Genomic DNA, 25979 nt, shown 5'->3' with positions numbered 1-25979 from the left:
GTTGGTTGATGGGGGTTGGTTGGTGTAGTCGGAGGAGGGGGTTGGTCGGTGGAGTCGGGGGAGGGGTTGGTTGATGGGGGAGGAGTTGGTTGGTGTAGTCGGGGGAGGGGTTGGTCGGTGGAGTCGGGGGAGGGGGTTGGTTGATGGGGGAGGGGTTGGTCGATGGAATCGGGGGAGGGGTTGGTTGATGGAGTCGGGGGAGGGGTTGGTCGGTGGAGTCGGGGAAGGGGGTTGGTTGATGGGGGAGGGGGTTGGTTGATGGAGTCGGGGGAGGGGGTTGGTTGATGGAGTCGGGGGAGGGGGTTGGTTGATGGAGTCGGGGGAGGGGGTTGGTTGATGGAGTCGGGGGAGGGGTTGGTTGATGGGGGAGGGGGTTGGTTGATGGAGTCGGGGGAGGGGGTTGGTTGATGGAGTCGGGGGAGGGGGTTGGTTGGTGGAGTCGGGGGAGGGGGTTGGTTGGTGGAGTCGGGGGAGGGGGTTGGTTGATGGAGTCGGGGGAGGGGGTTGGTTGATGGAGTCGGGGGAGGGGGTTGGTTGATGGAGTCGGGGGAGGGGGTTGGTTGATGGGGGTTGGTCGGTGGAGTCGGGGGAGGGGTTGGTTGATGGGGGAGGAGTTGGTTGGTGTAGTCGCGGGAGGGGTTGGTTGGTGGGGGAGGGGGTTGGTCGGTGGAGTCGGGGGAGGGGTTGGTTGATGGGGGAGGAGTTGGTTGGTGTAGTCGGGGGAGGGGTTGGTCGGTGGAGTCGGGGGAGGGGGTTGGTTGATGGGGGAGGGGTTGGTCGATGGAATCGGGGGAGGGGTTGGTTGATGGAGTCGGGGGAGGGGTTGGTCGGTGGAGTTGGGGGAGGGGTTGGTTGATGGGGGAGGGGGTTGGTTGATGGGGGAGGGGTCGGTTGATGGAGTCGGGGGAGGGGTTGGTTGATGGGGGAGGGGTTGGTTGATGGGGGAGGGGTTGGTTGGTGGAGTCGGGGGAGGGGGTTGGTTGATGGAGTCGGGGGAGGGGTTGGTCGGTGGAGTTGGGGGAGGGGTTGGTTGATGGGGGAGGGGTCGGTTGATGGAGTCGGGGGAGGGGTTGGTTGATGGGGGAGGGGTTGGTGATGGGGGAGGGGTTGGTCGGTGGAGTCGGGGGAGGGGTTGGTTGATGGGGAGGGGTTGGTCGGTGGAGTCGGGGGAGGGGTTGGTCGGTGGAGTCGGGGGAGGGGTTGGTCGGTGGAGTTGGGGGAGGGGGTCGGTTGATGGAGTCGGGGGAGGGGTTGGTCGGTGGAGTTGGGGGAGGGGTTGGTTGATGGGGGAGGGGTCGGTTGATGGAGTCGGGGAGGGGGTTGGTTGATGGAGTCGGGGGAGGGGTTGGTCGGTGGAGTTGGGGGAGGGGTTGGTTGATGGGGGAGGGGTCGGTTGATGGAGTCGGGGGAGGGGTTGGTTGATGGGGGAGGGGTTGGTTGATGGGGGAGGGGTTGGTCGGTGGAGTCGGGGGAGGGGTTGGTTGATGGGGGAGGGGTTGGTCGGTGGAGTCGGGGGAGGGGTTGGTCGGTGGAGTCGGGGGAGGGGTTGGTCGGTGGAGTCGGGGGAGGGGGTCGGTTGATGGAGTCGGGGGAGGGGTTGGTCGGTGGAGTTGGGGGAGGGGTTGGTTGATGGGGGAGGGGGTTGGTCGGTGGAGTCGGGGGAGGGGTTGGTCGGTCTCCTATCTTCAGGCTCTGGATGGGTGTCGGTCGATCGGTGGATGATCTGGGATTGTTCTGATACGTTTATCTCCAGAGGGATGTGTCCATTGTGAGTAAATGATCAGTCGGAGGGGGGAGGGGAATGTCTCCTCTATCTGAACACACACCTATCAATCTGATTGTACAATCTCTATTAAATTTACTAATAACTCTCGCTCTGTGATAAACCCCGCCCACTGCTGCTCCCTCTCCTTGTGCAAAGGACTCGTCCTGTGAATCGATCCTCTATGGAGAGCAGGTTTGGTGATCCCATCCCAGAGTGAGAGCTTCTCCTGGATCCCATTTAGTCCCAGAACCAAAGTCTGGACACCCCATGAATTCTTCTGGTGATTCTTTCAGTGTACTGTGTCCTGAGACTCGTGTGATCCTGAGACTCGGTGTGATCCTGTGACTCGGTGTGATCCTGAGACTCGGTGTGATCCTGAGACTCGGTGTGATCCTGAGACTCGGTGTGATCCTGAGACTCGGTGTGATCCTGAGACTCGGTGTGATCCTGTGACTCGTGTGATCCTGAGACTCGTGTGATCCTGAGACTCGTGTGATCCTGTGACTCGGTGTGATCCTGAGACTCGGTGTGATCCTGAGACTCGGTGTGATCCTGAGACTCGGTGTGATCCTGTGACTCGGTGTGATCCTGAGACTCGGTGTGATCCTGAGACTCGGTGTGATCCTGAGACTCGGTGTGATCCTGAGACTCGGTGTGATCCTGTGACTCGGTGTGATCCTGTGACTCGGTGTGATCCTGTGACTCGGTGTGATCCTGTGACTCGGTGTGATCCTGAGACTCGGTGTGATCCTGTGACTCGGTGTGATCCTGTGACTCGGTGTGATCCTGTGACTCGGTGTGATCCTGAGACTCGGTGTGATCCTGTGACTCGGTGTGATCCTGAGACTCGGTGTGATCCTGTGACTCGGTGTGATCCTGAGACTCGGTGTGATCCTGAGACTCGGTGTGATCCTGTGACTCGGTGTGATCCTGAGACTCGGTGTGATCCTGTGACTCGGTGTGATCCTGAGACTCGGTGTGATCCTGAGACTCGGTGTGATCCTGTGACTCGGTGTGATCCTGTGACTCGGTGTGATCCTGTGACTCGGTGTGATCCTGTGACTCGGTGTGATCCTGAGACTCGTGTGATCCTGAGACTCGTGTGACTCGGTGTTTTTGGTCAGTATTTACACCTTTGGATATTCATGAACATATTGTGAGAATCGATCTCTTACATATAAAGGGGGTTTTGTGTTTCGGACGTTTTCTTATTGATATAAGAGGGTTCTGTACATGAGAGCTGACAATCTAATGGGAGGTGCGGGGGATGGGAATCCTTGGGAAGGAGATAAGCTCAGATCTCTGTACATAGGTGAAAACATTGTGAGCCGCGCTCAGAAAGTGGCGCCGGCGTTCCAGATAAGGGGGGGGGGACGGGGGGGGGAGGGGAGGGGACGGGGGAGGGGAAGGGAAGGGGGGGGGGACGGGGAGGGGACGGGGGGGGGGGAGGGGACGGGGGGGGGGGGGGAAGGGAAGGGGGGGGGGAGGGGAGGGGGGGGGAAGGGGACGGGGGGGGAGGGGAGGGGAGGGGGGGGGGAGACGGAGCTGATTGGTAATGGAGGGAAAATGTAACCATTCTGGACAATTTTATTGTTTTTATATTTGAAATCTATAAACTGTTTTGTATCAGATGGGGGGTCTAAAATAATCAATATTCTTTCCTGTCAAGTACAGCAATATGTGAGTGTCCCCCTGCCAGGTGTTTATTATCACCCACAATGCCTTCATCCTCTCCAGAAGGCTGGCACCTTCTTTGTTCAGGCATCATCCTGGACACATTACCGCTGCACTTCCTCTGAGGATCTCTCTGGTCTCGGATCGGCCAACCAGCTGATGAGTTGTATTTTCAGAAGACGCAACATGTCTGTCCAGGGAGAAGATCTGCCCCCCTCCCCCCCCAAGACCCGAACCCCACAATCCATTCCACTCCTCACATGTGATTGGCTGCATTGAGAACTGACAGATCCTGCCAAAAATCCAATGTCCTCGTCACTTCCAGGAACTAAAAGTACAAACAAAAATTCTCTTCATTTAAAGTGTTTGAATCCCAAATATATCACCGCCGTGTTCAGAGGAGGAAGAGGAGGAAGAGGAGGAGGATGAGGAAGAGGATGAGGAAGAGGAGGATGAGGATGAGGAAGAGGAGGAGGAAGAGGAGGATGAGGATGAGGAAGAGGAAGAGGAGGAGGAAGAGGAGGAGGATGAGGAAGAGGAGGAAGAGGAAGGAGGAGGAGGATGAGGAAGAGGAGGATGAGGATGAGGAAGAGGAAGAGGAGGAGGATGAGGAAGAGGAGGAAGAGGAAGGAGGAGGAGGATGAGGAAGAGGAGGATGAGGATGAGGAAGAGGAGGATGAGGATGAGGAAGAGGAGGAGGAGGAGGGAGGAGGAGGAAGAAGAGGAGGAGGAGGAAACATTCGCACCGTCCGAATCTCCGCCCCTATTGTGCTCCTCTGGATTTATCTGCCGTCTGATAAGCAGAATCTCCGCCTCTTTTTTTCTAGCACAACATCCTCTTTTGCATACTAAAAATTATCTTCACCCTGTGATCACTGTGTGGTGAGGAGTAGATGATGAGGAGTGAAGAGTCAGTGGTGAGGAGTTGATGAGTGATGAAGAGTAGATGGTGAGGAGTGGTGGGGAGTAGATGGTGAAGAGTGATGAGGAGTAGATGGTGAGGAGTGATGAGGAGTAGATGGTGAGGAGTAGATGGTGAGGAGTAGATGGTGAGGAGTAGATGGTGAGGAGTAGATGGTGAGGAGTAGATGGTGAGGAGTAGATGGTGAGGAGTGATGAGGAGTAGATGGTGAGGAGTGGTGGGGAGTAGATGGTGAAGAGTCAGTGGTGAGGAGTTGATGACGAGGAGTGATGAGGAGTGATGAGGAGTAGATGGTGAGGAGTGATGAGGAGTAGATGGTGAGGAGTTGATGACGAGGAGTGATGAGGAGTGATGAGGAGTGGTGAGGAGTAGATGGTGAGGAGTGATGAGGAGTAGATGGTGAGGAGTGATGAGGAGTAGATGGTGAGGAGTAGATGGTGAGGAGTAGATGGTGAGGAGTAGATGGTGAGGAGTAGATGGTGAGGAGTGGTGAGGAGTAGATGGTGAGGAGTGATGAGGAGTAGATGGTGAGGAGTGGTGGGGAGTAGATGGTGAAGAGTCAGTGGTGAGGAGTTGATGACGAGGAGTGATGAGGAGTGATGAGGAGTGATGAGGAGTTGATGATGAGGAGTGGTGAAGAGTAGATGGTGAGGAGTGATGAGGAGTAGATGGTGAGGAGTGATGAGGAGTAGATGGTGAGGAGTTGATGATGAGGAGTGGTGAAGAGTCGGTGATGAGGAGTAGATGGTGAGGAGTAGATGGGGGGTAATAGAACGGGAATGTAGGGTTTGGTTCTGTGTTATACCCTCTGCAGGGTGCAAATCCTTTTTTTTGAGTAGAAATAAAGAAAAGAAGTCCCAGGAATGTGTCGGCTGAGTTTGTCAGTATATAGAATATTCACCGTCTGCATGAAAACTGGTGGCCTTTGGTGTTAGAACCCCACAGTTTGCTGGTGAGATACCAAGTGAAGTGTGAAGCAAACGTTGATGTCAGCGAGTGTTAGACCCTCAGTCAGTCGGGTAGAATTGTGAGACTAAAACATGATCTGAATAATACAAAACACAAGGAAATACGTCTCTCTAAGTTTTTATGGTTCTTCTAAAGATAAAAGAAGATGCTGAAGAGGACTGAATACGATCGAGTGCAATGAATGAAAATTGTTATCTCCTGTGTTACGCCCTCTGGCAGGAGCTCTCACCAAATGAATGTATGAAGGGGATGAAGAAATAGATTGTTGCCCCCGAGGGGTGAAATCCATGTGATCTGCTAATCAATAGAAATCCATCGGAGTGAAGGACAAATACGGCGTGTCAATATTCCCAATATAAACAACACAACAAAGTGACTTGTGATCGGAGTGTCCGGCGCCCGCTCACTTCTCAGGAGGCGTCTTATTGGTGACGATCGGTGTTGGTGATTCTTATCGGCGCTCCTATTATAAATGCGCTCACCAATGGCCCCTCCCCCCCCGGGGTACTGAGCGGTCACACTACCTCCCCCCCCCGGGGTACTGAGCAGTCACACTACCTCCCCCCCCGGGTACTGAGCGGTCACACTACCTCCCCCCCCGGTACTGAGCGGTCACACTACCTCCCCCCCCGGGTACTGAGCGGTCACACTACCTCCCCCCCCGGGTACTGAGCGGTCACACTACCTCCCCCCCCCCGGGTACTGAGCGGTCACACTACCTCCCCCCCCCCCCCCCGGGGGTACTGAGCAGTCACACTACCCCCTCCCCCCCCGGGGGTACTGAGCAGTCACACTACCCCCCTCCCCCCCGGGGTACTGAGCAGTCACACTACCCCCTCCCCCCCCGGGGTACTGAGCAGTCACACTACCCCCCTCCCCCCCGGGGTACTGAGCAGTCACACTACCCCCTCCCCCTGTGTAGCACTCCTTGGAACCCCTGGCTGTGCTCATTTATTATATGGAGAAGGGAAGGGATGCCCATAGTGTGACTCCGTATTCATTGTTAGTAGGAGATGTACTCACATTTGGTACAGATTTGTTAAAGCATATAACCATAAAAAGATGGCTGCCATCAGAATCTCGGCTGACCGGAAGTGACGCAAAGACGTCCGTAACTCCGCCCTACACATTTCGTCATCCAGACGTCAACAGGAGCGTCCATCTTGCTACACCTCCCGTTCCCAATACACCTTGTAACTATTTATCCAAAATTCTTTCCCATGAACCATCATCTATTAGACCTGACACGTGATGCCACCGATTGTCCATCATAATAAGAATCACCAACACCGATCGTCACCAACAAGACGCCTCCTGAGAAGTGAGCGGGCGCCGGACACTCCGATCACAAGTCACTTTGTTGTGTTGTTTATATTGGGAATATTGACACGCCGTATTTGTCCTTCACTCCGATGGGATTTCTATTGATTAGCAGATCACATGGATTTCACCCCTCGGGGGCAACAATCTATTTCTTCATCCCCTTCATACATTCATTTGGTGAGAGCTCCTGCCAGAGGGCGTAACACAGGAGATAACAATTTTCATTCATTGCACTCGATCGTATTCAGTCCTCTTCAGCATCTTCTTTTATCTTTAGAAGAACCATAAAAACTTAGAGAGACGTATTTCCTTGTGTTTTGTATTATTCAGATTCCCGCTCTATTACCCCCCAAGTCTTCTCCACTCCGGGGATGTTCTATTTATAGGGGCAAAAGTCCTAAACTTCTCTGTACTTCCTGTGCAAATTTATCCAGAACTTTCCTCAGTAGATGAGGAGTGGTGAGGAGGAGTGATGATGAGGGTCGATGATGAGGAGTGATGATGAGGGTCGATGATGAGGAGTGGTGAGGAGTAGATGATGATGAGTGGTGGGGAGTCGATGATGAGGAGTGGTGAGGAGTGGTGAGGAGTGATGATGAGGAGTGGTGAGGAGTAGATGATGAGGAGTGGTGGGGAGTCGATGATGAGGAGTGATGATGAGGAGTGGTGAGGAGTAGATGATGAGGAGTGGTGAGGAGTAGATGATGAGGAGTGGTGGGGAGTCGATGATTGAGGAGTGATGATGAGAAGTGGTGAGGAGTAGATGATGAGGAGTGGTGGGGAGTCGATGATGAGGAGTGGTGAGGAGTAGATGATGAGGAGTGGTGGGGAGTCGATGATTGAGGAGTGATGATGAGGAGTGGTGAGGAGTAGATGATGAGGAGTGGTGGGGAGTCGATGATGAGGAGTGGTGAGGAGTAGATGATGAGGAGTGATGATGAGTAGATGATGAGGAGTGGTGAGGAGTAGATGATGAGGAGTGGTGGGGAGTGATGATGAGTGGTGGGGAGTCGATGATTGAGGAGTGATGATGAGGAGTGGTGAGGAGTAGATGATGAGGAGTGGTGAGGAGTAGATGATGAGGAGTGGTGAGGAGTAGATGATGAGGAGTGATGATGAGGAGTAGATGATGAGGAGTGGTGAGGAGTAGATGATGACTGATGATGAGGAGTGGTGAGGAGTAGATGATGAGGAGTGGTGAGGAGTAGATGATGAGGAGTGGTGAGGAGTAGATGATGAGGAGTGGTGAGGAGTAGATGAGGAGTGGTGGGGAGTGATGATGAGGAGTTATGATGAGGAGTGGTGAGGAGTAGATGATGAGGAGTGATGATGAGGAGTAGATGATGAGGAGTGGTGAGGAGTAGATGATGACTGATGATGAGGAGTGGTGAGGAGTAGATAAGGAGGATTTGACATCTATGGATTGGAAGGTATGGGGGGGGGGGAGGGGAGCATCTTCATTATTTTATTTTTTATTTCAGGTACTTATATAGCGCCATCAATTTACACAGCACTTTACATATACATTGTACATTCACATCAGTCCCCGCCCTCAAGGAGCTTCCAATCTAATGTCCCAACTCACATTCATACATACTGGGGACAATTTAGAAAGGATCCAATTAACCTCCCAGCATGTCTTTGTAGTGTGGGAGGAAACCCAACACAGGGAGAACATGCAAATTCCAGGCAGATGGTGTCATGGTCGGCATTTGAACCATGGACCCTTTTTGCTGCTAGGTGAAAGTGCGACCCACTACACCACTGTGCTCCCCACTACACCACTGTGCCTCCCACTACACCACTGTGCTCCCCGCTACACCACTGTGCCTCCCACTACACCACTGTGCTCCCCGCTACACCACTGTGCTCCCCACTACACCACTGTGCTCCCCACTACACCACTGTGCCTCCCACTACACCACTGTGCTCCCCACTACACCACTGTGCCTCCCACTACACCACTGTGCCCCCCCCCCCCACTACACCACTGTGCTCCCCACTACACCACTGTGCTCCCCGCTACACCACTGTGCCGCCCGCTACACCACTGTGCCCCCCCCCCACTACACCACTGTGCCCCCCCCCCACTACACCACTGTGCTCCCCGCTACACCACTGTGCCGCCCACGACACCACTGTGCCGCCCACGACACCACTGTGCCGCCCACGACACCACTGTGCCGCCCACGACACCACTGTGCCGCCCACGACACCACTGTGCCCCCCACGACACCACTGTGCCGCCCGCTACACCACTGTGCCCCCCGCTACACCACTGTGCCACCCACTGTGCTCCCCACTACACCACTGTGCCACCCCCTACACCACTGCTCCCCAATTATATGACATTAGTGATGTTGGGTCTGTATATAGTGACATGATCTATCCGTAATACTGAACACAATGATATATATACTGTATACTGACCCCCCAATCTCTGTCTCTCCAGGTGCAGCCGGTGTTTTGGTTGGACATCCGTTTGACACGGTGAAGGTGAGTTTTTTCGAGGATCATTTTTTATTGGTTGTCATTTTGGGGGAGGGACTTCTAATACTGATTCTGATAATATGATTGCTCAGTGTTGGTGGGGGGTGGAGTTTTGTGGATGAAGGCGGAGATTTACCCCACCATTATTGAGTATGTAATGGGGGCTGAAACGATTAATCAGTATTATCGATAATGAAAATCGTTCTTAACTACACATGCGCCACGCCCACTCACATTCTCCACCCAGCTGACGTCCCGCCAGCAACGTGCCTGCGCTGATTTCGGCTCCTCCCCCCCCCCCCCCTCTACCCAGCAGCCTTCTGATAGGCCCGCCGCAGAGCGCAGGTGTGACACGCCCTCGCCGGGCCGCTTTCCAGCTCTGCCGTGACCGGAGGGTGTGCTCTGCAGAGGCGTGCATCCATCTCCTGCCATTCAGGGGGTCACATGTGGAGGGGGCGGGGTGAACCGGGACTGAGACTCCGCCCCACACTACCCGGCACACCGGAGGGGGGGGAGGGGAGCACTGAGAGGAGGCGGGGCAGTGACACCATGTGAGAGGGGAGGAACGTGTCATCTGTACCGGGGGGAGGGGGACACGTGTGTGTGTGTGTTTTTTTTTTTTTTTTATATCTTGTCCTCCATGTATACTTTCTATGGAATAAAGGAGAAGGCCTTCAAAAAATACAAGGTTGAGGGATCATTATCAGCATTCAGACTTTATAAAGAATGCAATAAGAAATGTAAGGGTGCAATTAGGACAGCTAAGATAGAACATGAAAGACACATAGCGGAGGAGAGCAAAAAAAATCCCAAGAAATTCTTTAAGTATGTAAACAGTAAAAAAGGGAGGACAGACCATATTGGCCCCATAAAGAATGAGGAAGGACATCTGGTTACAAAGGATGGGGAGATGGCGAAGGTATTGAATTTATTCTTCTCCTCAGTCTTCACGAGTGAATCGGGGGGCTTCAGTAACCAAAACTGCAGTGTTTATCCTCAGGACACAACACAGGAAGCACCTCCATGGTTAACAGAGGACGGAATTAAAATTAGACTTGAGAAACTTAACATTAATAAATCACCGGGACCAGATGGCTTGCATCCGAGGGTACTTAGGGAACTCAGTCAAGTGATTGCCAGACCATTGTTCCTAATTTTTACAGACAGTCTACTGACTGGAATGGTACCAGCTGATTGGAGAAAAGCCAATGTAGCACCAATATTTAAAAAGGGCCCAAAATACATCCCTGGGAATTACAGACCAGTTAGCCTAACATCAATAGTATGTAAACTCTTGGAGGGGATGATAAGGGACTATATACAAGATTTTAGTAATAAGAACGATATCATTAGCAGTAATCAGCATGGATTCATGAAGAATCGTTCTTGCCAAACCAATCTATTAACCTTCTATGAGGAGGTGAGTTGCCATCTAGATAAAGGAAGGCCCGTAGACGTGGTGTATCTGGATTTTGCAAAAGCATTTGACACAGTTCACCATAAACATTTACTGTACAAAATAAGGTGCGTTGGCATGGACCATAGGGTGAGTACATGGATTGAAAACTGGCTACAAGGGCGTGTTCAGAGGGTGGTGATAAATGGGGAGTACTCGGAATGGTCAGGGGTGGGTAGTGGGGTTCCCCAGGGTTCTGTGCTGGGACCAATCCTATTTAATTTGTTCATAAACGATCTGGAGGATGGGATAAACAGTTCAATCTCTGTATTTGCAGACGATACTAAGCTAAGCAGGGCAATAACTTCTCCGCAGGATGTGGAAATCTTGCAAAAAGATCTGAACAAATGAATGGGGGAGGGGCGACTACATGGCAAATGAGGTTCAATGTAGAAAAATGTAAAATAATGCATTTGGGTGGTAAAAATCTGAATGCAATCTATAGACTGGGGGGAGAACCTCTGGGGGGATCTAGGATGGAAAAGGACCTGGGGGTCCTAGTAGATGATAGGCTCAGCAATGGCATGCGATGCCAAGCTGCTGCTAACAAAGCAAACAGAATATTGGCATTAAAAAGGGATCAACTCCAGAGATAAAACGATAATTCTCCCGCTCTACAAGACTCTGGTCCGGCCGCACCTGGAGTATGCTGTCCAGTTCTGGGCACCAGTCCTCAGGAAGGATGTACTGGAAATGGAGCGACTACAAAGAAGGGCAACAAAGCTAATAAAGGGTCTGGAGGATCTTAGTTATGAGGAAAGGTTGCGAGCTCTGAACTTATTCTCTCTGGAGAAGAGACGCTTGAGAGGGGATATGATTTCATTGTATAAATACCGGACTGGTGACCCCACAATATATAAATACCGGACTGGTGACCCCACAATATACAAATACCGGACTGGTGACCCCACAATATATAAATACCGGACTGGTGACCCCACAATATATAAATACCGGACTGGTGACCCCACAATATACAAATACCGGACTGGTGACCCCACAATATACAAATACCGGACTGGTGACCCCACAATATATAAATACCGGACTGGTGACCCCACAATATATAAATACCGGACTGGTGACCCCACAATATACAAATACCGGACTGGTGACCCCACAATATACAAATACCGGACTGGTGACCCCACAATATATAAATACCGGACTGGTGACCCCACAATATATAAATACCGGACTGGTGACCCCACAATATACAAATACCGGACTGGTGACCCCACAATATACAAATACCGGACTGGTGACCCCACAATATATAAATACCGGACTGGTGACCCCACAATATATAAATACCGGACTGGTGACCCCACAATATATAAATACCGGACTGGTGACCCCACAATATACAAATACCGGACTGGTGACCCCACAATGTACAAATACCGGACTGGTGACCCCACAATATATAAATACCGGACTGGTGACCCCACAATATATAAATACCGGACTGGTGACCCCACAATATATAAATACCGGACTGGTGACCCCACAATATACAAATACCGGACTGGTGACCCCACAATATACAAATACCGGACTGGTGACCCCACAATATATAAATACCGGACTGGTGACCCCACAATATATAAATACCGGACTGGTGACCCCACAATATACAAATACCGGACTGGTGACCCCACAATATATAAATACCGGACTGGTGACCCCACAATATATAAATACCGGACTGGTGACCCCACAATATATAAATACCGGACTGGTGACCCCACAATATACAAATACCGGACTGGTGACCCCACAATATATAAATACCGGACTGGTGACCCCACAATATATAAATACCGGACTGGTGACCCCACAATATACAAATACCGGACTGGTGACCCCACAATATATAAATACCGGACTGGTGACCCCACAATATATAAATATACCGGACTGGTGACCCCACAATATATAAATACCGGACTGGTGACCCCACAATATATAAATACCGGACTGGTGACCCCACAATATACAAATACCAGACTGGTGACCCCACAATATATAAATACCGGACTGGTGACCCCACAATATATAAATATACCGGACTGGTGACCCCACAATATATAAATACCGGACTGGTGACCCCACAATATACAAATACCGGACTGGTGACCCCACAATATACAAATACCGGACTGGTGACCCCACAATATATAAATACCGGACTGGTGACCCCACAATATATAAATACCGGACTGGTGACCCCACAATATACAAATACTGGACTGGTGACCCCACAATATACAAATACCGGACTGGTGACCCCACAATATATAAATACCGGACTGGTGACCCCACAATATACAAATACCGGACTGGTGACCCCACAATATACAAATACCGGACTGGTGACCCCACAATATATAAATACCGGACTGGTGACCCCACAATATATAAATACCGGACTGGTGACCCCACAATATATAAATACCGGACTGGTGACCCCACAATATACAAATACCGGACTGGTGACCCCACAATATATAAATACCGGACTGGTGACCCCACAATATACAAATACTGGACTGGTGACCCCACAATATACAAATACTGGACTGGTGACCCCACAATATACAAATACTGGACTGGTGACCCCACAATATATAAATACCGGACTGGTGACCCCACAATATATAAATACCGGACTGGTGACCCCACAATATATAAATACCAGACTGGTGACCCCACAATATACAAATACCGGACTGGTGACCCCACAATAGGGAGAAAACTTTTTCGCAGAAGAGAGTTTAATAAGACTCGTGGCCACTCATTACAATTAGAAGAAAAGAGGTTTAACCTTAAACTACGTAGAGGGTTCTTTACTGTAAGAGCGGCAAGGATGTGGAATTCCCTTCCACAGGCGGTGGTCTCAGCGGGGAGCATTGATAGCTTCAAGAAACTATTAGATAATCACCTGAATGACCGCAATATACAGGGATATATAATGTAATATGACATATAATCACACAACATACAGAGATATATAATGTAATATGACATATAATCACACAACATACAGAGATATATAATGTAATATGACATATAATCACACAACATACAGAGATATATAATGTAATATGACATATAATCACACAACATACAGAGATATATAATGTAATATGACATATAATCACACAACATACAGAGATATATAATGTAATATGACATATAATCACACAACATACAGAGATATATAATGTAATATGACATATAATCACACAACATACAGAGATATATAATGTAATATGACATATAATCACACAACATACAGAGATATATAATGTAATATGACATATAATCACACAACATACAGGATATATAATGTAATATGACATATAATCACACAACATACAGAGATATATAATGTAATATGACATATAATCACACAACATACAGAGATATATAATGTAATATGACATATAATCACACAACATACAGAGATATATAATGTAATATGACATATAATCACACAACATACAGAGATATATAATGTAATATGACATATAATCACACAACATACAGAGATATATAATGTAATATGACATATAATCACACAACATACAGAGATATATAATGTAATATGACATATAATCACACAACATACAGAGATATATAATGTAATATGACATATAATCACACAACATACAGAGATATATAATGTAATATGACATATAATCACACAACATACAGGGATATATAATGTAATATGACACATAATCACACAACATACAGAGATATATAATGTAATATGACATATAATCACACAACATACAGGATATATAATGTAATATGACATATAATCACACAACATACAGAGATATATAATGTAATATGACATATAATCACACAACATACAGGATATATAATGTAATATGACATATAATCACACAACATACAGAGATATATAATGTAATATGACATATAATCACACAACATACAGGATATATAATGTAATATGACATATAATCACACAACATACAGGATATATAATGTAATATGACATATAATCACACAACATACAGAGATATATAATGTAATATGACATATAATCACACAACATACAGGATATATAATGTAATATGACATATAATCACACAACATACAGAGATATATAATGTAATATGACATATAATCACACAACATACAGAGATATATAATGTAATATGACATATAATCACACAACATACAGGATATATAATGTAATATGACATATAATCACACAACATACAGGATATATAATGTAATATGACATATAATCACACAACATACAGAGATATATAATGTAATATGACATATAATCACACAACATACAGAGATATATAATGTAATATGACATATAATCACACAACATACAGAGATATATAATGTAATATGACATATAATCACACAACATACAGAGATATATAATGTAATATGACATATAATCACACAACATACAGAGATATATAATGTAATATGACATATAATCACACAACATACAGAGATATATAATGTAATATGACATATAATCACACAACATACAGAGATATATAATGTAATACTGACATATAATCACACAACATACAGAGATATATAATGTAATATGACATATAATCACACAACATACAGGATATATAATGTAATATGACATATAATCACACAACATACAGAGATATATAATGTAATATGACATATAATCACACACATAGGTTGGACTTGTGTCTTTTTTCAGCCTCACCTACTATGTAAAGGAGGGGGGGGGAGTATTTTATGTCTATTATTATTATTATTATTATTATTATTATTATTATTATTCTCTTTATATATATAATTTGTATGAATAAATCAGGGAATCTGCCATTCACCATACTTTCTTTGCGGGTGAATCTCCCTGCCCCCGTTATCTGGAGGAATGGTGCCCCCTCATTGGTGGTTTATTCTGCAGATTGATTGTAACTCTCAGTTTTTTTCATTATTACTTTTAAATAAATGGGAAATTACACTTTTTTTCTTTTTTTTTTTTTTTTTTTATGATTTTATCCAATTAATTTGAAATAATAATCGATCGATTATGAAAATAATCGTTAGTTGTAGCCCTATAGTATGTAGGGGGAAGGTAAAAGCCAATCACCCGTCTGGTTCTGGTGTCTCTTCTTTGCTGGTTTTGGGCAGTGAAAACGGGTGACCCTTCCCTTCACTTCCTGTCCTGTAAACTCAACAGGAAGTGACAGGAAATCTCCTCAGTTGTCACTAGAACTAGTGTCCCCAATTGGAAGATTTCCCCTCTATTCCTCTTTTGGTGGCAACTCAACATTTTGGATTTCCCCTCCCTTCCCGGTCACCATGGTGATCAGAGAGTGTCAATTCCTCCACACTAATAGAAACCATACAGGGGCTCCAACCCCCTACTCCCCCATAATACTTTATCTCTGGATAGAAATGGCCGATGTGCGTGAATTTCTGTCCTTCACAGGATGTCACCATAGGGGGGGAGGGGCACAGCACTGACCCATGTTGGTGATAATTGTGATGGTAATCAAGATGGCGGAACCACATTATCCGCGGCATTGAGGAGGGGCTCATGCTGATGGGCGGTACCAATGGCAGTCCGGCGGCAGCATGTGACCTGCGCTGCGTTATTTTTTTTCCATCTCCTCTGTGCCGTGTTTGCTGTTGTTTAGCATTTGAATGAGGAAAGATAAGTCTGAAAAGAACGCCGGACACCCCGCGGTGCTGCGCTAATTCAATGCATGTTATGTGTGTTCGTTCGTTGTGACGGTCATTTCAAGCGGCTCGCTAAGACGATGCAGCTTGGACACACATGTAGTACAATAAAGCGCTACTATGCTCTGCGTCTGTCCTCCATTCCTGTCCTCCATTCCTGTCCTCCATTCCTGTCCTCCATTCCTGTCCTCCATTCCCGTCCTCCATTCCCGTCCTCCATTCCCGTCCTCCATTCCTGTCCTCCATTCCTGTGCTCTGCGCCTGTCCTCCATTCCTGTCCTCCATTCCTGTCCTCCATTCCTGTCCTCCATTCCTGTGCTCTGCGTCTGTCCTCCATTCCCGTCCTCCATTCCTGTCCTCCATTCCTGTCCTCCATTCCTGTCCTCCATTCCCGTCCTCCATTCCTGTCCTCCATTCCTGTCCTCCATTCCTGTCCTCCATTCCTGTCCTCCATTCCTGTGCTCTGCGTCTGTCCTCCATTCCTGTCCTCCATTCCTGTCCTCCATTCCTGTCCTCCATTCCTGTCCTCCATTCCCGTCCTCCATTCCTGTCCTCCATTCCTGTCCTCCATTCCCGTCCTCCATTCCTGTCCTCCATTCCTGTCCTCCATTCCTGTCCTCCATTCCCGTCCTCCATTCCTGTCCTCCATTCCTGTGCTCTGCGTCTGTCCTCCATTCCTGTCCTCCATTCCTGTCCTCCATTCCCGTCCTCCATTCCTGTCCTCCATTCCTGTGCTCTGCGTCTGTCCTCCATTCCTGTCCTCCATTCCTGTCCTCCATTCCCGTCCTCCATTCCTGTCCTCCATTCCTGTGCTCTGCGTCTGTCCTCCATTCCTGTCCTCCATTCCTGTCCTCCATTCCTGTCCTCCATTCCTGTCCTCCATTCCCGTCCTCCATTCCTGTCCTCCATTCCTGTCCTCCATTCCCGTCCTCCATTCCCGTCCTCCATTCCTGTCCTCCATTCCTGTGCTCTGCGTCTGTCCTCCATTCCTGTCCTCCATTCCTGTGCTCTGCGTCTGTCCTCCATTCCTGTCCTCCATTCCTGTGCTCTGCGCCTGTCCTCCATTCCTGTCCTCCATTCCTGTCCTCCATTCCCGTGCTCTGCGCCTGTCCTCCATTCCTGTCCTCCATTCCTGTCCTCCATTCCTGTCCTCCATTCCTGTCCTCCATTCCTGTGCTCTGCACCTGTCCTCCATTCCTGTCCTCCATTCCCGTGCTCTGCGCCTGTCCTCCATTCCTGTCCTCCATTCCTGTCCTCCATTCCTGTCCTCCATTCCCGTGCTCTGCGCCTGTCCTCCATTCCTGTCCTCCATTCCTGTCCTCCATTCCTGTCCTCCATTCCTGTCCTCCATTCCTGTCCTCTGCGCCTGTCCTCCATTCCTGTCCTCCATTCCTGTCCTCCATTCCCGTGCTCTGCGCCTGTCCTCCATTCCTGTCCTCCATTCCTGTCCTCCATTCCTGTCCTCCATTCCCGTCCTCCATTCCTGTGCTCTGCGTCTGTCCTCCATTCCTGTCCTCCATTCCTGTCCTCCATTCCTGTCCTCCATTCCTGTCCTCCATTCCCGTCCTCCATTCCTGTCCTCCATTCCTGTCCTCCATTCCCGTCCTCCATTCCCGTCCTCCATTCCTGTCCTCCATTCCTGTGCTCTGCGTCTGTCCTCCATTCCTGTCCTCCATTCCTGTGCTCTGCGTCTGTCCTCCATTCCTGTCCTCCATTCCTGTGCTCTGCGCCTGTCCTCCATTCCTGTCCTCCATTCCTGTCCTCCATTCCTGTCCTCCATTCCTGTCCTCCATTCCTGTCCTCTGCGCCTGTCCTCCATTCCTGTCCTCCATTCCTGTCCTCCATTCCCGTGCTCTGCGCCTGTCCTCCATTCCTGTCCTCCATTCCTGTCCTCCATTCCTGTCCTCCATTCCTGTCCTCCATTCCTGTGCTCTGCACCTGTCCTCCATTCCTGTCCTCCATTCCTGTCCTCCATTCCTGTCCTCCATTCCTGTCCTCCATTCCCGTCCTCCATTCCTGTCCTCCATTCCTGTCCTCCATTCCTGTCCTCCATTCCTGTGCTCTGCACCTGTCCTCCATTCCTGTCCTCCATTCCTGTCCTCCATTCCTGTCCTCCATTCCTGTCCTCCATTCCCGTCCTCCATTCCTGTCCTCCATTCCTGTCCTCCATTCCCGTCCTCCATTCCCGTCCTCCATTCCTGTCCTCCATTCCTGTGCTCTGCGTCTGTCCTCCATTCCTGTCCTCCATTCCTGTGCTCTGCGTCTGTCCTCCATTCCTGTCCTCCATTCCTGTGCTCTGCGCCTGTCCTCCATTCCTGTCCTCCATTCCTGTCCTCCATTCCTGTCCTCCATTCCTGTCCTCCATTCCTGTGCTCTGCGCCTGTCCTCCATTCCTGTCCTCCATTCCTGTCCTCCATTCCTGTCCTCCATTCCCGTGTTCTGCGCCTGTCCTGGAATGGAGGATTACCCTACATGATGTACTCACCTCATCTGTCTAATGCATAGGAGAGTATCCTGCCCTTCTACCCTATTATATAATTGCAGTGACCTGGTGTCAGGCTCTTGAGGTATCTGTACAGCCGGGGTGGAGAGTGAGAGGGAGAAGCAGCACAGGGAACCAATCAGTTCATGCCTTGGTATCGCCTAATATTCTGTCCGCTGTCACCACTTCCTGCCAGATTTCACATCCCATTCATTCTCCGTGTTCTATGATGACCACACAATACTATGTACCCCTCCCCCCCTCCTCCCCCCATCCAATCACTTAATTTCTCTCTTCTTCTAGGTGCGACTCCAAGTTCAGAGCGTCTCCAAACCCCTCTACAGAGGAACCTTCCACTGCTTCCAATCCATCATCAAACAGGAATCTGTAAGTAATACCGATCAATAATGGCCTGATCAATCACTAGAGAGCGATGACATCACTGAGAATGCAGCCTATCCAATCACTAGAGAGCGATGACATCACTGAGAATGCAGCCTATCCAATCACTAGAGAGCGATGACATCACTGAGAATGCAGCCTATCCAATCACTAGAGAGCGATGACATCACTGAGAATGCAGCCTATCCAATCACTAGAGAGCGATGACATCACAGAGAATGCAGCCTATCCAATCACTAGAGAGCGGTGACATCACTGAGAATGCAGCCTATCCAATCACTAGAGAGCGGTGACATCACTGAGAATGCAGCCTATCCAATCACTAGAGAGCGGTGACATCACTGAGAATGCAGCCTATCCAATCACTAGAGAGCGATGACATCACTGAGAATGCAGCCTATCCAATCACTAGAGAGCGATGACATCACTGAGAATGCAGCCTATCCAATCACTAGAGAGCGGTGACATCACTGAGAATGCAGCCTATCCAATCACTAGAGAGCGATGACATCACTGAGAATGCAGCCTATCCAATCACTAGAGAGCGAAGACATCACTGAGAATGCAGCCTATCCAATCACTAGAGAGCGGTGACATCACTGAGAATACAGCCTATCCAATCACAAGAGAGCAGTGACATCACTGAGAATGCAGCCTATCCAATCACAAGAGAGCAGTGACATCACTGAGAATGCAGCCTATCCAATCACAAGAGAGCGATGACATCACTGAGAATGTAGAATATCCAATCACTAGAGAGCGATGACATCACTGAGAATGCAGCCTATCCAATCACTAGAGAGCGATGACATCACTGAGAATGCAGCCTATCCAATCACTAGAGAGCGATGACATCACTGAGAATGCAGCCTATCCAATCACTAGAGAGCGATGACATCACTGAGAATGTAGAATATCCAATCACTAGAGAGCGATGACATCACTGAGAATGCAGCCTATCCAATCACTAGAGAGCAATGACATCACTGAGAATGCAGCCTATCCAATCACTAGAGAGCGATGACATCACTGAGAATGCAGCCTATCCATTCACTAGAGAGCGATGACATCACTGAGAATGCAGCCTATCCAATCACTAGAGAGCGATGACATCACTGAGAATGCAGCCTATCCAATCACTAGAGAGCGATGACATCACTGAGAATGCAGCCTATCCAATCACTAGAGAGCGATGACATCACTGAGAATGCAGCCTATCCAATCACTAGACAGGATGTGACCAGATTTCAGGACTGTAGTTGATTGATTTGTAATATTGGATTTTTAGTTACATAAATAGGTTGAAAAAAGACACACAAGTCCATCTAGTCCAGTGATGGAGAACTTTGGCACCACAGATGTTTTTGGACTACATTTCCCATCATTCTCTGGCACTCTGCAGTGTCGTTGATCATCATGGGAAATGTAGTTCCAAAACATCTGTGGTGCCAAAGTTCTCCATCACTGGACCAGTTCAACCAAAAAAAACACCACAATCCTAAACTATCCCCGAGACTTCATCCAGAGGAAGGGAAAAACCACAGAAAGCAGAATCCTCCCAGCAGGGGAAGAAAATACCTCCTGATCCCCCGAGAGCCAATCGGATATTCCCTATAAATGTCACCCAGTTCTATTCTGTACATTGAGGAAAGTATCCAGACCTTTCTTATAGAAATCTACTGAGCTGCTCAGATCCACCTCTGGAGGGAGAATATTCCACATTTTCACACCTCTTACTGAGAAGAAACCTTTCCGTATTTGGAGATGAAATCTCTTTTCCTCCAGATGTAAAGATCCTCCCCCCTTGTCCTCTGTGATGACCATACAGAGAACACCAAGTTCACTATATGGACCCCTTATATATTTATACATGGAGATCATATCCCCCCTTATGTATTTATACATGGAGATCATATCCCCCTTATGTATTTATACATGGAGATCATATCCCTCCTTATATATTTATACATGGAGATCATATCCCCCTTATGTATTTATACATGGAGATCATATCCCCCTTATGTATTTATACATGGAGATCATATCCCCCCTTATGTATTTATACATGGAGATCATATCCCCCCTTATGTATTTATACATGGAGATCATATCCCTCTTATATATTTATACATGGAGATCATATCCCCCCTTATGTATTTATACATGGAGATCATATCCCCCCTTATGTATTTATACATGGAGATCATATCCCCCCCTTATGTATTTATACATGGAGATCATATCCCCCCTTATGTATTTATACATGGAGATCATATCCCTCTTATATATTTATACATGGAGATCATATCCCCCTTATGTATTTATACATGGAGATCATATCCCCCCTTATGTATTTATACATGGAGATCATATCCCCCCTTATGTATTTATACATGGAGATCATATCCCCCCTTATGTATTTATACATGGAGATCATATCCCCCCTTATGTATTTATACATGGAGATCATATCCCCCCCTATGTATTTATACATGGAGATCATATCCCCCCTTATGTATTTATACATGGAGATCATATCCCCCCCTTATGTATTTATACATGGAGATCATATCCCCCCTTATGTATTTATACATGGAGATCATATCCCCCCCTTATTTATACATAGAGATCATATCCCCCTCATGTATTTATACATGGAGATCATATCCCTCCTTATGTATTTATACATGGAGATCATATCCCCCCTTATGTATTTATACATGGAGATCATATCCCCCTTATGTATTTATACATGGAGATCATATCCCCCCTTATGTATTTATACATGGAGATCATATCCCCCTTATGTATTTATACATGGAGATCATATCCCCCCTTATGTATTTATACATGGAGATCATATCCCCCCCTATGTATTTATACATGGAGATCATATCCCCCCTTATATATTTATACATGGAGATCATATCCCCCTTATGTATTTATACATGGAGATCATATCCCCCCTTATGTATTTATACATGGAGATCATATCCCCCCTTATGTATTTATACATGGAGATCATATCCCCCCTTATGTATTTATACATGGAGATCATATCCCCCCCTTATGTATTTATACATGGAGATCATATCCCCCCTTATATGTTTATACATGAAGATCATATCCCCCCTTATGTATTTATACATGGAGATCATATCCCCCCTTATGTATTTATACATGGAGATCATATCCCCCCTTATATATTTATACATGGAGATCATATCCCCCCTTATGTATTTATACATGGAGATCATATCCCCCTTATGTATTTATACATGGAGATCATATCCCCCCTTATGTATTTATACATGGAGATCATATCCCCCCTTATGTATTTATACATGGAGATCATATCCCCCCTTATGTATTTATACATGGAGATCATATCCCCCCTTATGTATTTATACATGGAGATCATATCCCCCCCTTATATATTTATACATGGAGATCATATCCCCCCTTATATGTTTATACATGAAGATCATATCCCCCCTTATGTATTTATACATGGAGATCATATCCCCCTTATGTATTTATACATGGAGATCATATCCCCCTTATGTATTTATACATGGAGATCATATCCCCCCTTATGTATTTATACATAGAGATCATATCCCCCCTTATGTATTTATACATGGAGATCATATCCCCCCCTTAATCTCCTCTTCTCCAGAGAGAATAATTTCAGTCCCTCTAATCTCTCCTCTGTACCTCACACCGGGTCGGTTCGGTTTGCTCCTCCGGGACGGTTCCGGTTGATCGGTGTATTGTGGGGGATCTCAGGGAGTCCCTGGGGCTCTCCATTCTCCTCCTTGTACTCGATCTCCTCTGGGGGGGGGCAGGTTGGGGGTTTTCGGGGGGGGGGGGGGGGGGTCACAGACATTCCTCATTCACGGATCCCAATCCGAGGACAATATAATATTTTGCACCTTCTCGGTCTTTAGATGTGGTATCTGCATTTGTTTTCCTGGCTTTTTCGCATTATTTGCACCTGGTGATCCTGCCAGTACATCCTTCCTGTCCTGTGGTGACAACACTGATTGTACTGTATCTAAGAAGGAGCAGCGTTGTCATGGTAGGACGGAGCTACAGAACACCTCCCCCGTCATTCTCTCCAGAACATAGGAGGTCTTTGCTGAGTTGCGTTCTTGGCACGCCTCTGTGGCGGGATGAAAACTCCGGGGCACACGCTCTGGGATTACGTCATCCCACTACAGCCAATCATGAAGTACTGAGGAGGACAAAGATGGCAGCGAGGGGAGGGGATTATAGTCCAGCTTTAGGGTATATAAAACTAAAATGAAGTTTTTGTTCATTTTTCAGTTTTAATGTTGTGTTTTTTTCATTTTCTTTAGGTATGGGGGCTGTACAAAGGGCTCGGCTCCCCCATGATGGGGCTGACGTTCATCAATGCCCTGGTGTTTGGCGTTCAGGGGAACACAATCCGATACCTTGGCAACGACACGCCATTGAACCAGTTCCTGGCCGGTGCGGCAGCCGGGTCCATCCAGTGTGTCATCTGCTGTCCCATGGAGCTGGCCAAAACCCGAATGCAGATGCAAGGCACCGGGGAGTACAAATCCAGATCCAAAACCTACAAGAACTCTCTAGACTGCCTGGTGAAGGTCTACCGGAAAGAGGGCCTGAGGGGCATCAACAGAGGAATGGTGACCACCTTCCTCCGGGAGACCCCCAGCTTTGGCTTTTACTTCCTGACATATGACTGTCTCACCAGATACCTTAGCTGTGAGATCAACGATAACCTCATCATCCCCAAGCTGCTGTTTGCTGGTGGCATGTCGGGCATCGTGTCTTGGCTGTCCACCTACCCGATCGATGTCATCAAATCTCGCCTTCAAGCTGATGGCTTTGGTGGTGTCAACCAATATAATGGCATCATGGACTGCGTCAGGAAGAGCTACAATAGTGAAGGCCTCAGGGTCTTCAGCAGGGGTCTGACCTCCACCTTGCTGAGAGCGTTCCCCGTCAATGCTGCTACATTCGCCACGGTCACTCTCTTCCTCATGTACATGCGATCCGAGAACCCCATTGGTGACTGCGACGCCGGACCAGCGTTACAACAGCCATCCAGCATGTAGACTGCCCAGCCAACCCATATGAACAAATATCCCTGTAGACTTATTTTTCTATGTGAGTTGTATAAATTTTATGTACAGAAATGAGATGTATAATTGGGTTTTTACGTGTTTTAGGCTTTTATCTGAAATGTATAATAGACTGTGGCCTTATCTCATGTCAGTGAGGCGGAGATACTGGAAATGAATGTGAAGTATGGAGATCTCTTTTTGGAGATTATAAACATTTGGGAAAGTCGCCACGGCTGGAGGCTCTGAGTGTTTTTTTTCCATGGCTGGAGGCTCCGGGGGTTTGGCCGCGGCTGGAGGCTCCGTGGGTTCGGCCGCGGCTGGAGGCTCCGAGGGTTCGGCCGCGGCTGGAGGCTCCGAGGGTTCGGCCGCGGCTGGAGGCTCCGAGGGTTCGGCCGCGGCTGGAGGCTCCGAGTGTTTTTTTTCCATGGCTGGAGGCTCCGGGGGTTTGGCCGCGGCTGGAGGCTCCGTGGGTTCGGCCGCGGCTGGAGGCTCCGAGGGTTCGGCCGCGGCTGGAGGCTCCGAGGGTTCGGCCGCGGCTGGAGGCTCCGAGGGTTCGGCCGCGGCTGGAGGCTCCGAGGGTTCGGCCGCGGCTGGAGGCTCCGAGGGTTCGGCCGCGGCTGGAGGATTTGGTTGTCGGGGGGATGGGGAGGAAGGCTGGAGGTTTAAAGCTGAACTTCAGCAGACATAAAAGACACACATTAACGTAACTTCATATTCATCATTAACCTCAATTTATACCGGTACCGGCCTCCTGCAATCCCAGTACAGCAGAGCCCAGAATAGGAGAGGGCAGAGAGATGACCTCATCAGTCTTCTGCTTTCACTGTCCAGTCACAGGCTGGACACATTTCGTAAATATATAAAACAGACCCCATATTTGTATTTTATTGGTGTATTTAGCTGTCTGTCTGTCTGGAGTTCAGCTTTAAACCTCCCGCCAACTTCTAAGAAGGTCGGGTTCACATAATCTTCACATGCGGCTCCCGGCGGGGATCCGGTGCGACCTCGTTCACTTTTTCAGGTCCAATTTCAGCCTGAATTTTTGGCTGAATTTGGACCTGAAATGAACCAAAAGATGCACAGGAGCCGCAGTGGAGATGTGTGAACTGGCTCCATAGAGAGCTTCATAGAGAGCCGCTCACTATCTCCTGCTACTGTGAATTGGATGCAGAAAACCCAAATCCAATACGCAATAGTGTGAACCTGGCCCTAAGGATGTGCAGACCAGACTGAGATGATGAGAGGCAGGTGTCTGGTCTTCCTGTTCAGAGGAAATGAGAGATCATGGATGGGATACTCCTTCATGGGGGGGGGGGGGACCATGGATGGAATATTCCTTCATGGGGGGGGGGGGGAGACCATGGATGGAGTACTCCTTCATGGGGGGGGGGGAGAGACCATGGATGGAATACTCCTTCATTGGGGGGGGAAGACCATGGATGGAATACTCCTTCATGGGGGGGGGAGATCATGGATGGGATACTCCTTCATGGGGGGGGGGAGATCATGGATGGAATACTCCTTCATGGGGGGGGAGATCATGGATGGAATACTCCTTCATGGGGGAGGAGATCATGGATGGAATACTCCTTCATGGGGGAGGAGATCATGGATGGAATACTTCTTCATGGGGGGAGATCATGGATGGG

At 48.2% G+C, this 25979-nt stretch overlaps 1 protein-coding gene across 3 annotated transcripts in view; it reads left to right on the top strand.

Moving 5' to 3' along the window:
* SLC25A29 (solute carrier family 25 member 29) overlaps positions 1-24563 on the top strand; it is a 47856-nt gene extending 23293 nt beyond the window's left edge. For 2 of the 3 annotated variants that reach the window (XM_073610135.1, XM_073610137.1), the window contains exons 2-4: positions 9106-9149; positions 19118-19201; positions 23578-24563. In XM_073610135.1, the coding sequence (XP_073466236.1) occupies positions 9106-9149; positions 19118-19201; positions 23578-24321 (872 nt within the window). In that variant the 3' untranslated portion in view covers positions 24322-24563. The remainder of the gene's footprint in view (positions 1-9105; positions 9150-19117; positions 19202-23577) is intronic. The other variant, XM_073610136.1, reaches the window with a different exon arrangement.
* Positions 24564-25979: the final 1416 nt, after the last annotated feature.

This window comes from Aquarana catesbeiana, linkage group LG13, assembly GCF_042186555.1.
Source record: "Aquarana catesbeiana isolate 2022-GZ linkage group LG13, ASM4218655v1, whole genome shotgun sequence".
Lineage (NCBI taxonomy): Eukaryota > Metazoa > Chordata > Amphibia > Anura > Ranidae > Aquarana > Aquarana catesbeiana.
This window is presented reverse-complemented; position numbering and strand designations above follow the sequence as displayed.